Source organism: Gavialis gangeticus, unplaced genomic scaffold (assembly GCF_001723915.1).
Source record: "Gavialis gangeticus isolate Ggan-Ray unplaced genomic scaffold, GavGan_comp1, whole genome shotgun sequence".
Classification (NCBI taxonomy): Eukaryota; Metazoa; Chordata; order Crocodylia; family Gavialidae; genus Gavialis; species Gavialis gangeticus.
This window is the reverse complement of record NW_017728992.1, coordinates 89,260,343-89,274,405: the sequence shown is the minus strand read 5'-3', so window position 1 is coordinate 89,274,405 and position 14,063 is coordinate 89,260,343. Positions and strand designations below refer to the sequence as shown.

Genomic DNA, 14,063 nt, shown 5'->3' with positions numbered 1-14,063 from the left:
TGGTGTCGGCCGCTTCCGGGGCTGCTGCAGCAGGGGCTGGGGTGAGTGCTGTGCCCCACGCCACCCAGGGCTCCACTTGTCCATACTCACCCCAGCCTGTGCTGGAGTGGCCCTGGGAGCAGCCGACACTGGCTGCCTGCACCAGAGCATGGCACAGCCCAGAAGCAGAGGTGAGTGTGGACCAGTGGAGCCCAGGTGCAGGGGGACAGGGGGAGCACGGTGCAGCCCAGCAGCTGCAGGCAGCTGGCACCGGCCGCTCTCAGCACTGCTGCCACCAGGGCTGGGGTGCGTGGGGCCACAGCCCTTTCCCCTCCCCACAAAGACTTACCTGCTTGGGTGGGAAGGGGTGTCTATGCTAATCGCATAAGAGCAAATTTACCTTGCATATAATGAATTATGAGTCAAAATATGCTTATCGCATAAGAGCGAATTCGCATATAAAGAATCTGCATAAATTCGAGGGACACGTGTACCATGAGATTTACTCTGTAACTGAATGGAATGGGTGTCACAGTTACAATCAAGTTTCTGATGCTGACAGCCAAGTTTGTTAGCTCAATATTTGCATTCTGTGAGTTGTGCTTAAAATTTATAGTTTCTATGAACATTCCTGCCAGTAAGCTTGTTTGCAACAGCAGGGATTTTCAAAGAAGCCTGTGCGTGTTTCCAAAGAACTGAAATCACATTCTTCTTTGAGAAACCCAATTTAGAATATTTACTGGAGGCAGCAAAAAATGAGGCATAAGCACTCAGTAAGAAATATTTTTTTCAGCTGAGTATTTACAGAGAACTTGTTGAGGTATTGGCTCAGTTCTCATTGCTTTTCATGAGAAACAAATCTCCACTGTTCTTACTTTGACCTAAAAAGAAATTATGGCCACTCTAAAAATGAAAAGAATCATGGGTAAGTACTTTAAAGGGCCAATTTTATAAAAGCATAATAATGACACTGTAAGTTTTAGAGTTCAAATCTTGTAGCTTTCAACCCTGGTTAACTGTCTGGGGAAGTCCAGCATTTAGTGGGTATTGTATTTGTGTCTACACTTTTCCTTTGCAAAATAAAACACTAACTTTGTAGGCATAGGCTCACTCTTCAGACAAATTCATGTTCTTTGAATAGTTCCTCTTGTCTCAAGTACATTTTCTCAAGTGTTTCTGTACATGTCCACATATATGCAGGTGAGCATGCTTGTTTCCATGCATAAACAAAGGATAGACAAATCAGACTCCTAAAGTAATTCTGCTAACTGCACCCAATTCAAAAAGTATTGGCTACACCTTTATGAAGCTTGGATAAAGTTTAGGAGGAGAATCCCAGTTGTGGAGTGAACCTACAACCTCTAAATCTATATATGGCAGATGTGTTAACCAGAGGACTAGCATACATAAATAACATTGTCCACTTACTTCGTGGTAGCACACAGAAAAAGTGATTTTTGTATAAAGGAAGTGAAGGAATAGCAAAAAAATTAAGGTACATACTTTTTATAAGAAAGGAAATACTGAAGTACCCACCTATTTATTATTAGATAAACACGACCATTGACTTTGGCGTGGCTATGAGGTAAGAGATGAAAGCACAAGAATGCATGTGATGGCAATGGAAAAATGAATTAGAGAGAGAAAAAGAGATTGTTAAACAGGGATGAAAGTACTTAACTTTTTACTATAGAGGTACATAACACAATGTGGCACTAAGTTGGAAAGTTTATTACAAAACATGCAGTTGAAAATGCTAGGAAGCCCACAGATTCAATAGTGTTACTTGGATTATATGTAAATTAGAAAGATCTTAGGAAATCTTAGAGACCCCAAAATATCAGAAGAGGTGTTATTCTTTTATATTCTTAGTCTAATCCCTTATCATATAAAATAATTACTTTATTAAAAAAATCAGAAATGAATCTTTTGCTTCTTTTGACTGACATTTATCTTAACTGCTTCCAATGGCCTCATTACTTTAATATCTCAGTATTTCACAGTTTAAGGTTTGATCTCCAATTTTTAAGTTGTGAGACAGAAATAGGGAATTGTTATATAAATTTTATTAAAATAGGGAAGAATTTTAGACAGACGATGATGTAGCTTGACTGAGGCCACAAAGGGAAAGTTTAATGGAACAAGGAATTGACCTGGATCGAAGGCAAGCATCACAATCACCAGACCTTTCCTCAATATAAAATTCCCCTTTCATGTAAAATTCAACAGCCCAATGCTGCCACTGAGAAGTGTCTTTCTCCATGAGAAAATTTCATTGTTCCAGCACCTACCTAGCGGAGCCCTACCCAGGACCAAGCTTCAACATCTTTACTTAACTAGTAACAGTGTGTGAAGTGGGCCCTATTCGATTTGGATTTGGCACGAATCAAGGACAGTAATTTGATTTGTTGATTCAGATTACTGTCCCTGATTCGATTTGGCTGAATCCGAATCTGAAGATTCGATGCTGATTTGGGGAACACAGACATAGCTTTAAAATTTTTGCTACATACCTTGATGTAGCAGGCATGGCTCACAATCACTGCAATGCTAGGGCACATAGAGCATCCTACAGGAGTGGGGGGGGGGGCTGCTTCCATGTAGTCGGCGACGAACTCAGAAGTGGACCAGAAATACTTCTGATCTACTTTGGGTCTGCCAGGAGTGCACCGGGCTGCCCCCCCCCGTGACTCCCTGGCTTGGCAACTGGCCATGGGGGGACCCTGGGTGCCTCCCCCAGACCCAGAAGGCACCAGTCACTGAGTTGCGGGTTGGGGGGGGCCCCCACCACGCTCCCCAGTGGACCCGGAAGTGTTTCTGGTCCACCTGCCAAGTGCACTGGGAAGCCCCCCACACTCCTGTGGGACGTTCCATGCACCCCAGCACTGCAGCACTCATGAGCCACTGCTACCTATAGGTATTTACAAAAAACATTTAAAGCTGTTTCTAAGTCTGAATCTCCAAATCTTTCCGAATCTCTCTGAATGGATTCAGAGGGTTCTGATTCGATTCGGAGAGATTAAAGGGTCCTCTAATTCGATTTGGATTCAGAGATTCAGCCACCGAATTGGGCCAAATCTCCACCAAATCAAATCAGGGAGGAAGCTTTGCACAGCTCTATTAACTAGCTCAGTTGTGCCTTACTCTTCAAATCATTCCACTGATTTCCCTAAAACTCAATGACAATGAAAGGTGCTTACAGTCCAGTTCCACAACTAGATGATAATATAACATAATACACTTCCCTTACTATTTTAATAAATCAAAGTGATAAAAACCTAGCCATAGCTACTAAAATTGCTAGTATCAACACCCTAACCATGATGACACTTATACCCTGCATAAGAATATTTTCATTTACTCCAGATGATTATCCTCATACCAAGTACACTGTTTTGTGTACTTTTTCTGATTGTAGTACTCCCTAATTCTGATTTTTTTCATTTTCAGCAGGACCTTGGTAGCACTTTGTGTCAAATCATGCCACTAGCTTCATGCTTTGCACAAGAGCATTGATTTTATTTGTGCCTCCCTTTGAAGACCTACAACACTCTATGAATGTTGAACTTGCATATATGCCTTGGTAACAACACACAGGATGTGAAGACAGCAGTTTCATAGGAAGCAAATACTGTAGCATGAGCACATCATCAAAAGTAGGACTATTTCAGGCATTTCTCTCATACTATGTTCTTGAAACTCACTATATGCACATGAAAGCTGCTGCTGTTGACAAACACAGAGCAAAGTGCTTAGTATTCAGTAAAACTTGTGTAGTTACCAACTACTGTGGAATTTCCCCCAAATGTCAATTCTTAAGCCCTCTTCTTAGATTCAGCCCTTTGACAGGCACAAGTTCTAGTGTACGATCTCAAAGTTTGGGGAAATTCAGAGAAACGCAAAACATCTCCAGGACACAAAAATTCATGCATAAGTAATCTCAAGAGAGCCCCGAATTTACCATGTGATTTCCTACTTTACTGACATGAATTAAGATAAAAAAGGAATGAAGAAGACAGACATTTGAAAAAGCAAATAAAGAAAATACTGTTAAAAAATTATTGGTATTCTTTTATAGTCTATTTAGAATACAAGACTGAGAACTTTTTAAATCATTTTGGAGAAGTAGAGCTTATTCCAAAAACAATGCTGAACAGGAACGTAACACCCTTGCATCATACTGTACATATATTTCACACTGAGATAAAAATATTGGCATACTAAAATAAATATCTGATTCCAATAACCAAAGACATTCCTATATTTCCTGTATGTTATATCATTAAAAAATCATAGCACATTCTCTATTGGTGTAAACAGGCCTTAATCTGTAATTCATTCATGGCATAGAGCTATCTTTCCAAATCCATGAGAATAAAAATGTCAGATGGAAAACATGTCATGTTCTACAAATTAATGTCCTCACAAATGGTGGTATGAATCTAATTATATTATAAAATTATACAATGTTGTATAACACCTTTTAATTGCCTATACATTTGGCATATGGCGACAACACAGATTGGCTTTTAGGCAGAAAATGCTTTAGGTATACAATATACTGAAAGCTCATTCCATTAAACATCCAAAAATGGAGGGGTTAGGGACTAAGGTTAAGATCACCAAAACACACTGCTGTCTATTTTGTTGAGCCCATTAAGTTGGCACAGCGTATAGGTCAAATTTTCAGGAACAAGCAGCAATGCTGGATGTCCCCATTTCCAGTTAAATTAAATGAAATTTTAATTTCATGTCTGAGATACCTAAATCAAGGTGCTAAGTAATTTCTGAAAGTTCAGCTTCTTTAATCTATTTCAGCTGGTACACTTAAAACTGAGGCAATAAAACTCTTTGAAAGCATTCCCATTATTGCCAGGAGTGTTTAAAAGGCCCACAGGGAACATATGCACTTTATTCCCATTGACAGGCAAGGCAAGTTACATGTTTAAGTGTCACTGCTGCTTTTGAAAATATACTGTAAAGTATAAACTTAAATATGTATGGTTGGGGTGGGGGAGTTGCTTGTTTTCTTTGTTTTTTTGTTTTTAAATGAGTTGAATCATAAAAAGATTTAAAAAATATTTATTGAAAAATAAGCATTAGTGGACAGTCAAAAAAGGGGCTCTGAATAAATGGCAGTTTTATTTATTTGCTTGTTTACCTGTAAATAGTGTTGTCTTGTTTACTGGTTACAGCTTTTAAGTCAGTGAGCTGAAGAAAATGGTCATGGAAGTAGTGAAGGTGTAATATACACACTAATAGGAAGGAGGTTGGTATGAAGATTCGTGTGAATAGCATAGCCACCGAAAACCGTTCTAAACCGAGATCTTCTAGTCTGAAAAATAAAACAAGGCATTAAGTCATTTCTTTGATTTGTAATTTTCTTCCTTATCACATGAAAGAGTGAGCGTCACAAGGGCTTGCTAAAGAAAATAAGCTTAGATACTTGCTACATATTTGTACTTTTGTTTTTCTGAAAAAAAAATTGCAATGTGAATAGAAATTAAACACTTTATCTTGAATTTTTACTGCTTCAAGATCTGAGAGATTCATTCAACCATGCAGTTAAATACATTGCCATTATCACAAAAACTGTGGATTTCATTTCTATTTTTCCAATGCAGTAGTTCCTCCATCACCTAGCCACCATGTTATTACAATATTGTAGGGTGATGGAAAACAATGAAAGATTAATTCAGCTTCTCGAACATACTTCACTGGGATCCTACATAAGGTGGCAACTTTGGGGCATGTTTAGTATTTCAGAAGATCTTTTTTCCCTACAGTCCTTAAGATTATTTCCAAGACGGCTTATGGTAACCGTATGATACATGATCTGACCTTTTCAAATTGCAAGCATACTTTTTAAAAGAATTATGACTTTGACCTCTAATAAAAAGGATAATATGATTTGTAATATCCTTTTAACAGAAAAAATGTAGGCGTTATTTTGTGTTATGTGGAGATGATTAGAGTAAAGCAATAGGACTTGGTTGGAGACTGCCACTAGCACAGCTGGAATTACTAGGTAGAAGTAGAGGCGATACAAGGTAACCAAGAAAGAGGAGCAGCAAAACATGGTGACTTTTATTTGTAAAAATGACTGTGGTGTGGTAGGGGCAGAAGTATGTGTATCTGGGATTCATAAAGCAGCAAAATCCCTAATATCAGTCACAACTAGTGAATGTCTCATGACATTTTTCAGTTAAAACAAAGAAAAGAAGGAAGGAGGTCTAAGGGCACAAATGATCCTTCATCCATCATTTTTATTGTGGGCTTTAGGTTTGCAAACTGTTTACAAAATATGGTGAAATATTTGCATTTTTCTCCATAAAAATTTGTAAAGCAAAACTATATCTATCTTTGAAATTGCAATCAATCAATCAATCATCCATCTCCTTAGCCTCCCAGAAGCCAGACAACTTCAAAATACTCACTTATTTTCATCCAGTCCTGTCATATTCTTCCACAAGGAACCAAATGATTCAAACTGGTATGTGTAGATGAAAATAAGTACCAGCATAGTATAAACAACCACTGACATCCAAAAATATTTCAGGATTCGTCTCCACCATTCATAGTGCACCTGTGAACAAATGCATTTCATTGCTGCACTAGCAGATAGACTTGAAAATATAACCCTTTTTTCTTACCTAAAGAAAGTTATCTACCCTGTAGTAACTGTGATTCTTTCAGATGTGCTGCACATATAGATTCAATTCTTGATGTCTGAGATCTTTTGAAAATCAAATGTCCTTTGAAGTTCTTCTTGCTGCTAAGGAGGGCTTAAGGGGTAGGACAATCCCAAGCACAAATAAGTTCCATCATTGGGAGCAGGGCTCAAGTTACTGGCAAGAAGTGTGAGGTTATGGAGTCTATATGAACAACCCATCCTGAAGAACCACTGTCACAGGAGTAAGTAACCATTGTCATAGAATCATAGACAATTAGGGTTGGAAGAGACCTCAGAAAATCATCAAGTCCAGCCCCCTGCTCAAAGCAGGACCATCCCCAACTAGATCATTCCAGCCAGGGCTTTGTCTATCCAGATTTTAAAAAACACCAAGGATGGAGATTCCACCACCTTTCTTGATAACCTGTTCCAGTACTTTATTACCCTCCTAGTGAGAAAATTCTTCCTAATATCTAACCTAAAGTTACCTGACTGTGACTTGAGACCATTGCTCCTTGTTCTGTCATCTGCCACCACTGAGAACTGTTTAACTCCATCCTCTTTCAAACTTCCCTTCATGCTGTTGAAGGCTGCTGTTAAATCCCCTCTTAGTCTTCTTCTCTCTAAACTAAATAAGCCCAGCCCCATCAGCCTCTCCTCATAAGTCATGTCCCCCAGCCCCTGAAGCATTTTCATCACCCTCCACTGGACTCTCTCCAATTTGTCCACATCCTTTCTCCAGTGCAGAGCCCAAAACTGAACACAGTACTCCAGATGTGGCCTCACTAGTGCTGAACAGAGGGGAATAATTACTTCCTTTGATCTACTGGCAACACACCTACCAATGCAGCCTCTTGGCAAAAAGGGCACACGGTTGGCGCATATTCAACTTATTGTCCACTGTAACACTCAGACCCATCTCTGAAGAGCTACTGCCCAGCCAGTCAGCCCGTAGCCTATACCGGTGCATGGGACTGTTCCATCCTAAGTGCAGGACTTTGTACTTGTCTTTGTTGAACCTCAAGAAATTTCTTTTGGCCCAATCCTCCAATTTATCTAGGTCATTCTGAATCCTAGCCCTACCCTCCAGCATACCTATTTAACTCTGTTCTTCCTGGTTTCAGCCAGGCCTGGAAAGGGGGAAGGTCAGAAATATCATAAAACAACCAATTCTCATGATTAATTCTACAGAATCAAGAGGTTCAAAAAGTTTATTAGTACATTTTTAAAATATTACAGCACCCATTATCACAGAATATGGGTACTAGCTCAAATAAGCATGCTGATGTTTGTGTGCTTTTCCATACTACATCTGAATTCAGAACATTTACAGCTTTTCTATCATTATAACCCCTCAGCATATTGAGACTTACTAGCATAAAAAAATCATCAAGTGATCTTATCCTTAATGTGTTGTAGTTAATGAGAAAAGAAATATACAGAATTTAAATGATCCATGTAGTAACTTCTGCACTAAGTTAAAGGACACAAACCAAAATAATCAATGGCAGAATTTAGCCTCATTTACCTGATATAAGACCACGCAGAACAAGAAGAGCATCATGTAGATGATTTTGTACATGACAATTCTACCTTCGAAGCTGACAAAGAAGAACATTCCCCCACAGACATAAATCCAGTATTTAATGAACATAGCCATCACCAGCTTTCCCAGGACTTTCATAATATCCTGTTCATCATCTTCATCTTCCTCTTCTTCCGCTGGAACTTCTCTTTCTTGCAATTCATCTTCTACAAAGACACAAATAAAATTGCATGGCTCTCTATCTACTTTGAGGGGATGTTTTAGACACAGAAAATGGGAAGCATACATAAAGAAGATATAGCAAGGGTACATTCAGATGTGTGCCAGAATTACATCCTCCACTCCCTGCAAGTGAGGAAAAGAGATTTTTCTGGGTCATTTTAGGAAACAGGAGAAGGGTGTGAGAAGACGTAACAGAGCAGAAGTACACTCCGTATGATTCTCAAGTGGTGTTAGATCCACACCATACTGTAAACTGCTTTGACCTCCACTGTGGCTGGGGGCTGAGCCATAAGTAAGTCACACCAGCTTCTTGTAGTTACCCTCAACTTCACCCCTAAGTCCTCAGATACAGGGAAACAAGGCCTGAGGGTTATGTATAAGGCCATAGTAAAAAACAACATACAATAAATAAATAAAAAATCTATTGTGATGCTTATATTGCCAGGCAAGAAAATGTTTTAAATTGGAAAAAAGAACAACCAAGGGATGAAGTCCTTATGAGAAGACTGTGGGTTTCTCTAAAAACAGAAACAACACAGAGCTGTAACATGGTCACTCAGTGATCTGGATATTGGTAATAAAGGGGGCTGTGCCAACTACCAATGGCAGCAGTGTGGTCAGCCAATGCTGTAGCTGCAGCTATTTGTGTGCCCTCTCCTCCCCCAAAGGCTGATGCCCCAGTTACCTCCCTTCAGTTATGCTACTGAAACAGTACAAAGTGCTGATATTCAAAGGTGAACTTCTGGTTTAAAGTGAATCAAACAAACCTTTAAAAAAGCATAGAAATGTGGTCCAGGCAGGCAGTAGCATAACTGCGGAGGGTGACAGGGGTGGGGAGGGTGGCAGGGGGAAGTGAAAATGCAGCTATTGCTGCAATGATAGTTGACTGCATGGCTGCAGGTGGCATGACAGGAGCTGGCACTGCCCCAGGTGTGGAGCTGTATTGCTATGCCCCTGAAGCCAGATGTGAAATTGTATATTTCATTTCCCCTCTTCCCTTGCTGTGACTAAGCCTATAGAAAAAAGCAAATTACCACTGCCCCATTTAGTTGAGAAGACAAAAGGGAATACTTGGTTCCTAATTTTACTATGCTGGGGATATAGTAATAGCCCATGCATGCGCACGTGCGCGCACGCGCGCACACACACACACACACACACACACACTCACACACAGCTGTACCAGGGCCTATCTTGGCAAAGTCATGGCTCCTAACATCTTTTCCAGGCCTAGTTCTGACCTCATTTGCATTAGTTGAACAAAAGAAAAACTGCTCCTTACTGAAATCAGTAGACCAAAGCTGCTGTTTTGTAAGTGCAGCTCCTATGGAAATCACAGGGCATGGATAAAGGACATATTTACACAGGTATAATTGACCTATAAACTCATGCAGAAAAGAACAGATGGATCTCACCTAATCCGGTGTAGAATTAACTGTGAAAGAAAAAGGAGCAAATCTACACCAGGATAAGTTATGCTGGTATATATTTCATATGCCCACACCCTATCCTGGGGTTGTCATTTGCACAAGGAAAACAAGTTACTGCTTATTTCCTTATCACCTAGTGGTAAGGCACTTCAGTAACCACAGACTGCATTCAGTTAGCCCAGGATAGCTACACATCTGCCCACTATGGATCCTGGTATAATTTATATTGGCAGACAAAACCAATGTAAATTATACCAGTGTGATCTTAGCATCTTTCCACGTCCACTGACCAACTCTTTCCAGGTAAGCTCTTCTTCTATTTTTAAATGCAGCTAACAGAGTTTTATGTTTTGTCTTTTTATTTCTTATTATTAGACAGTTTCGCTGTAGCTGTCATTTCATTCACCTATTTTAAGTTGATGCCATTTATTGCAGTTGAATTGTAAAAAAAAAGTGTTGTATTGGTTGATGTAATGGGTGCAGACAGAAGTGCAGCTCCCAGCTGTAACAGAACAATTTCTGTAAAGCGTTTTGAGTTACAGCATTACCCCAGACCAAACAGAAATTCACTGTTGGTTCCAGGGGAGAGGGGAATTTAGCTGCCAGCTTCGAGCTTGCAGCCAGGCTCCCATAGCAATGGCTAGGCTCTCTGCCAAAGCTCCTGTTTTGAGGATGGGAGCAGGGAAATGCAGTGGAGGGAGCTCATCCCCAGACAGTGTTGAAAGGTGGGTTGGCTGAACTGGAGCACTCCCACCTCAGGGGGCTCCAATACCTCTGTCCCACCCTCTAGGGAGGGCTAAAAACCCCACAGACTGAACTCCCTCTGCTCCCTTTCCCCGCTCCCATTCTGCAAATAGTGACAGGCTGGGAGCTGGCAGGCACAAGTTACAGAAGATGCTATATTTTGAAACACCTTTATCTGATACCTCATGCAATGAGGGGTCAGATTTTCATGCAATCGGCTATTTTTGAAGCTGCTTGCAGCCATGCACTTGTGTTTCGTCACAGCTATAAATGACTTTCTGTGGCCAGAACAGGAGAAAATCATCACTTCTATCTGCACCCTATATGTATTATTTGTGTAAGCTCTTTTATTATATTACTCAAGAGATCTGCAATGCAAGGTTTAACAACATCTAGTTCAATCAATAACAGATGCAACTGCTAATTACTTTTGCAATAAGAAAGGTACCCATAGGCTCTATCACCTTTGGAAGGACTTAGTTAAATTAGATGTGGCTTTACCTTTCTCTTCATTTTCTTCATCGCTGCCAATTTTGACCTCAGATAAAGATGCTTCTTTTAGCTGAAGTGCTTTCTTCTCTGTGAGGTGTTGCCTAAGCAGTAGCCAGAAAGTAATCGTGAAAAGAATCTGCAAGCAAAAATCAAAACAAAAACAAAAGAGACACAGACTAATTGTGCATTCTACATTCTGCTAATAGCAACAGATATTCTCAAACTGCTTTCATGCCTTTGTTTTCACTATGGGACAAAAACAGCACCAATGGCACCAATACAGCCATTGTCAAAGTGCATGGTCCTGGAAGCTAGGTCATTTGGACAATGTATGGTATTAAAAACAATCTTATTTTCCTTGAGAGTACAATCCATTTGGGTGGGACAATATTGATTTTATATCCTGAAACCTTTATTAGTAGCGTGTTTTTTCAACCTCTAATTTATTCTCTTCTAATTAGCCTGTCACACAAACCTTGTTACTTTAGTAGCTGAGCACCTTTTCAGTAGTGCATTGAGCAACATGAGCAGTATCTATTTGTGTTTGTCATTTTCAGCACTCCCCAGGAGTAGAAATCTGTGCAACAGATTGGGATGTTTTTATTAGTTTTATTTTTAGTATATTTATAGAATAAAGTATTTTGCTGAGTATATTATAGAAGGCAAAGTCAAAGAAATGCACCTTCTTTTTAGAGTAGAGATGATAATGTATTTGAAGATTTTTAGCACTATGAGGTGATATCTTTATTATTATATAACAACAAGGTACCTTATAAATAAATTAAGTCCTTTAACAAAGAGTAAACTTCTGTGTTTTGTACACTGCCAAGTTCAACAGGTTTAATACTGAGAGAGACTTTATCCTAAATTCACTGAAGGCAATGTTCCCATTGATTTCAAGTAGTGCAGAAGCATGCTTCACTTCATTGCTTTATAAAGCAAAAAAATTTATATATTAAAGAGGAGATATAAAAAGAACATAACATAAAGCTGAAGCATAACGTAAAGCTGAAGTGGAACAGTACTGTAGCCCTGCTGCTGACAAGGCTGATGATGTCAGGGAAAAACAGACACCAATGGTTTTCATCTAATGGGAAAGTTAAGTGATGGTGGTAAGGAGAGGTTTCACACAGGCAAGCAGCTGCTTTCAAGGGCCTTACGCACAAGATAAACACAACAAGGAGGATCCTCTCATGCTGTAAATTGCTTTAGCTACATTAATATACCCAGAAGCTCTGAGACTGCCCACAGGCCAGTGGCTGCTGCTATGCAGTTTTCAACACAGTACAGCACACATCTCTAGTGTGCTGAATGAGCTGTCTTTTCCAGTTGCATTTGCCCACGAAACAATGTGTGCCGAGGAAACCGTGGAGTGTTCAATTCTCTTTTTCCACTGACTGCATCATTAAATTGCTATTTAAATCTAAAGGGTGCATTTTATCTAGTCTAATGAATCAGGCAGGCATCTTCCCTTAGTTTTATAGGCACAATTAAATTGTCCTTTATACATGATAACTTCACTTTCCTGATAACAGATTTAAACAAGATATTCCATGATGCAGCTAATCAACGTTTATTGCAAACAGGTTGGCAATACACTAAGGCACTTATATTCCCTTGAGAGAGATTTACAAAAAACCCTGTATAAATTAGCCGACAGAACCTCTTGACCACTTACTCTCTCACAAACATTGAAACTGCCTTGCCTTCTATCTTTAGAGGAGAGAGAGAGAGAGAACACCTCTTTATTAGGGCTGTGCGATGCTTCGGTCCCTGATTTGATTCAGCAGAGATTCGACCCGATTCAGTGGCCAAACCTCTGAATCCAAATTGAATCAGAGGACCCATTAATCTCTCTGAATTGAATTGGAACCCTCCGATTTGGCTGTGAATGCTGTGATGTTGGGGTGCATGCAGCATCCCACAGGAGCATGGAGGGCTCCCCAGTGTGCTCAGCAGTAGACCTGGAAGTGGACCAGAAGCATGTCCAGTCCACTTCTGGGTCCACCGTGGAGTGCACAGGGAGCCCCCCCCACAATGCCTCCCCAACTCAGTGCCTTGTACCTCCTGGGTCTGGGGGGACACCCGGGGTCCCTCTGTGACCGATCGCCGAGCCTGGGGGGGCACAGAGGGGCCCCACTGCGCAATCCCTCCTGGACCCAGAAGTGAACCAGAAATACATCTGGTCTACTTCTGCATTTGCCACTGAGCATGTGGAGGGCCCCCTTGTACTCCTCTGGGACGCTCCATGGGCCCCAACATCACAGCGTTCACAAGCCACTCTGGTACCTCGAGGTACGTAGAAAAAACATTTAAAGCTGTGTCCATGTCCGAATCACTGACTCACCAAATCAGCATCGAATCTTCAGATTCGGATTCAGCCAAATTGAATCAGGGACAGTGATCCAAAACAATGAATCGATTCACTGTCCCTGATTCAGGTTGCATCCAAATCAAATTGATGGAGCGTGGCAGACTACCACGATCTGGGGGGGCGTGCTGAAGGAGGTAGGTGCACAGGTGGTTTTCTCTTCTGCCCTACCAGTGAGCGGACGTGGAAGACGGTATGAGATGTGCATCACAGAGACCAACTGGCAGCTTCGGGAATGGAGTCTCGAGGTGGGCTTTGGCTTCCTCGACAACGACCCGCACATCACGACAAGAGATATGCTCAGATGGGATGGACTCCACCTTTTCCCTAAAGGTAAGTATGTGTTTTCTTCTAGGTTGGCGGATCTCCTCCAGCGGGCTTTAAACTAGGCTCATTGGGGGAAGGGGAAGAAGAGGGCGGAGGAAGCCTTGGACTGCCAAACCAAGCAAAACCCACAAGTACAGCCCAGCCCAAACCAATGAGCGGAACATATACACAGGTAAGCAACAGGGGCCAGGGCAATGCTGAGAGTAGGGGGCCAGTGCACACATCCTCAGGAGGCCTCAAATGCCTCTACATAAATGCTCATAGTATGGGAAACAAGCA

General features: G+C 40.9%; 1 protein-coding gene across 3 annotated transcripts in view; it reads right to left on the bottom strand.

Moving 5' to 3' along the window:
* Positions 1-14,063, bottom strand: part of PIEZO2 (piezo type mechanosensitive ion channel component 2) — a 655,640-nt gene that overhangs the window by 205,734 nt on the left and 435,843 nt on the right. For all 3 annotated transcript variants that reach the window (XM_019525255.1, XM_019525272.1, XM_019525264.1), the window contains 4 exons: positions 11,096-11,222; positions 8,181-8,404; positions 6,417-6,565; positions 5,141-5,314 (listed from right to left, as the gene is read on the bottom strand). In XM_019525255.1, the coding sequence (XP_019380800.1) occupies positions 5,141-5,314; positions 6,417-6,565; positions 8,181-8,404; positions 11,096-11,222 (674 nt within the window). The remainder of the gene's footprint in view (positions 1-5,140; positions 5,315-6,416; positions 6,566-8,180; positions 8,405-11,095; positions 11,223-14,063) is intronic.